The sequence below is a fragment of the Pteropus alecto genome, unplaced genomic scaffold, assembly GCF_000325575.1.
Source record: "Pteropus alecto unplaced genomic scaffold, ASM32557v1 scaffold30, whole genome shotgun sequence".
NCBI lineage: Eukaryota > Metazoa > Chordata > Mammalia > Chiroptera > Pteropodidae > Pteropus > Pteropus alecto.
Genome location: NW_006429782.1, coordinates 697903 through 698958, shown reverse-complemented (window position 1 = coordinate 698958; position 1056 = coordinate 697903). Strand labels below are relative to the sequence as shown.

Here is a 1056-nt window from a genome sequence, read left to right as displayed (position 1 = left end):
AGCTCCTGGTCGGCAGCAGGTGGCCCCTCGGCACGGCCACCAGCTTCGTCCCGCCGGCGGTGCCCAGCGAAGTGCAGGCCGGGGCCGGCGCCACGGCTGAGCTCGGGGCAGGCAGGCGGCAGCAGCCGCAGCTCCACGTCCTGCTGCACGTAGTGCTCATGCAGGGCCAGCGCACTCAGGCTGGAGGCGCACGAGAAGTTCTCGTCCGGCTTCTCCACCGTGAAGCGCACGCTGCCGGCGTCCAGCTCCGACGGCAGCCGGCAGCGCTCCCGGCAGTCTGCGATGTCCAGGAAGCGCTTCACGTAGCTCTCCCACTGCAGGCTGAACTGGGTGGTCTCACGCTCGCCGGGCGGGGCAGGGGCCAGCGGCGGTGTCTTGCTGCGGCTGGGTGGCATGGTCTGCCCCGGGCTGTCGGGCAGTTCACTGGGGCTGACCGTGCCGCTGCCCAGCCCGCTGCACGGGTCGCTGGGGATGGAGCTTGCGATGGACGGGCTCTCAAAGCTGCCCAGTGAGCTCACCGAGCTGCAGCGGCTCAGCACCAGCGGCGTCTCCTGCACGCAGTTCTCGGAGGAGCTGGATGGCGTGGCATCCTCCACTCCCAGGACCCGGCCGCGAGAGGGCGCTGGGATGGCCAAGGGCAGAGAGGTGGCCCCAGGCCTGCACCAGGCCCCGTCCAGCTCCGCCTCGCTGGGGCCCGCTTCCTCCAGTCCCTCCAGGGACGAGTCACTGTCATCCAGGTCCCCTGTCTCGCTGGGGCCCGGGCGGCCGGCCGAGGACAGCGAGGACAGGGAGCTGCAGCGGGACAGGCAGAGCGGTGCTGCCTCTGCCACCCGCTTCTCGGGCACCTTGCTCAGGCCTTCTGCAGGCAGCCACGCCTGCTTCCGGGCCCCGGATGCCAGCAGCCCCGCGCCCGCCCTGGCGGCGCCCTCTAGCAGCGGCACGTGCTGGTAAGTGGGTGACAGCTTGATTGTACGCACTCGCGTGTCGGTGGCTGTGGCCTCTCGGGCTGCGGGCTCAGCCTGGCCGCCCGGCAGGCTTAGGTCAAGCTGGCTTGGC

The 1056-nt window shown here is 71.5% G+C and overlaps 1 protein-coding gene across 1 annotated transcript in view; it reads right to left on the bottom strand.

Moving 5' to 3' along the window:
* The window catches only part of APC2 (APC2, WNT signaling pathway regulator), a 13995-nt gene that overhangs the window by 2864 nt on the left and 10075 nt on the right, over window positions 1–1056 (bottom strand). The window contains exon 15 of the mRNA XM_025042360.1: window positions 1–1050. This exon is cut by the window's left edge and continues 667 nt beyond it. Within this exon, the coding sequence (XP_024898128.1) occupies window positions 1–1050 (1050 nt within the window). The remainder of the gene's footprint in view (window positions 1051–1056) is intronic.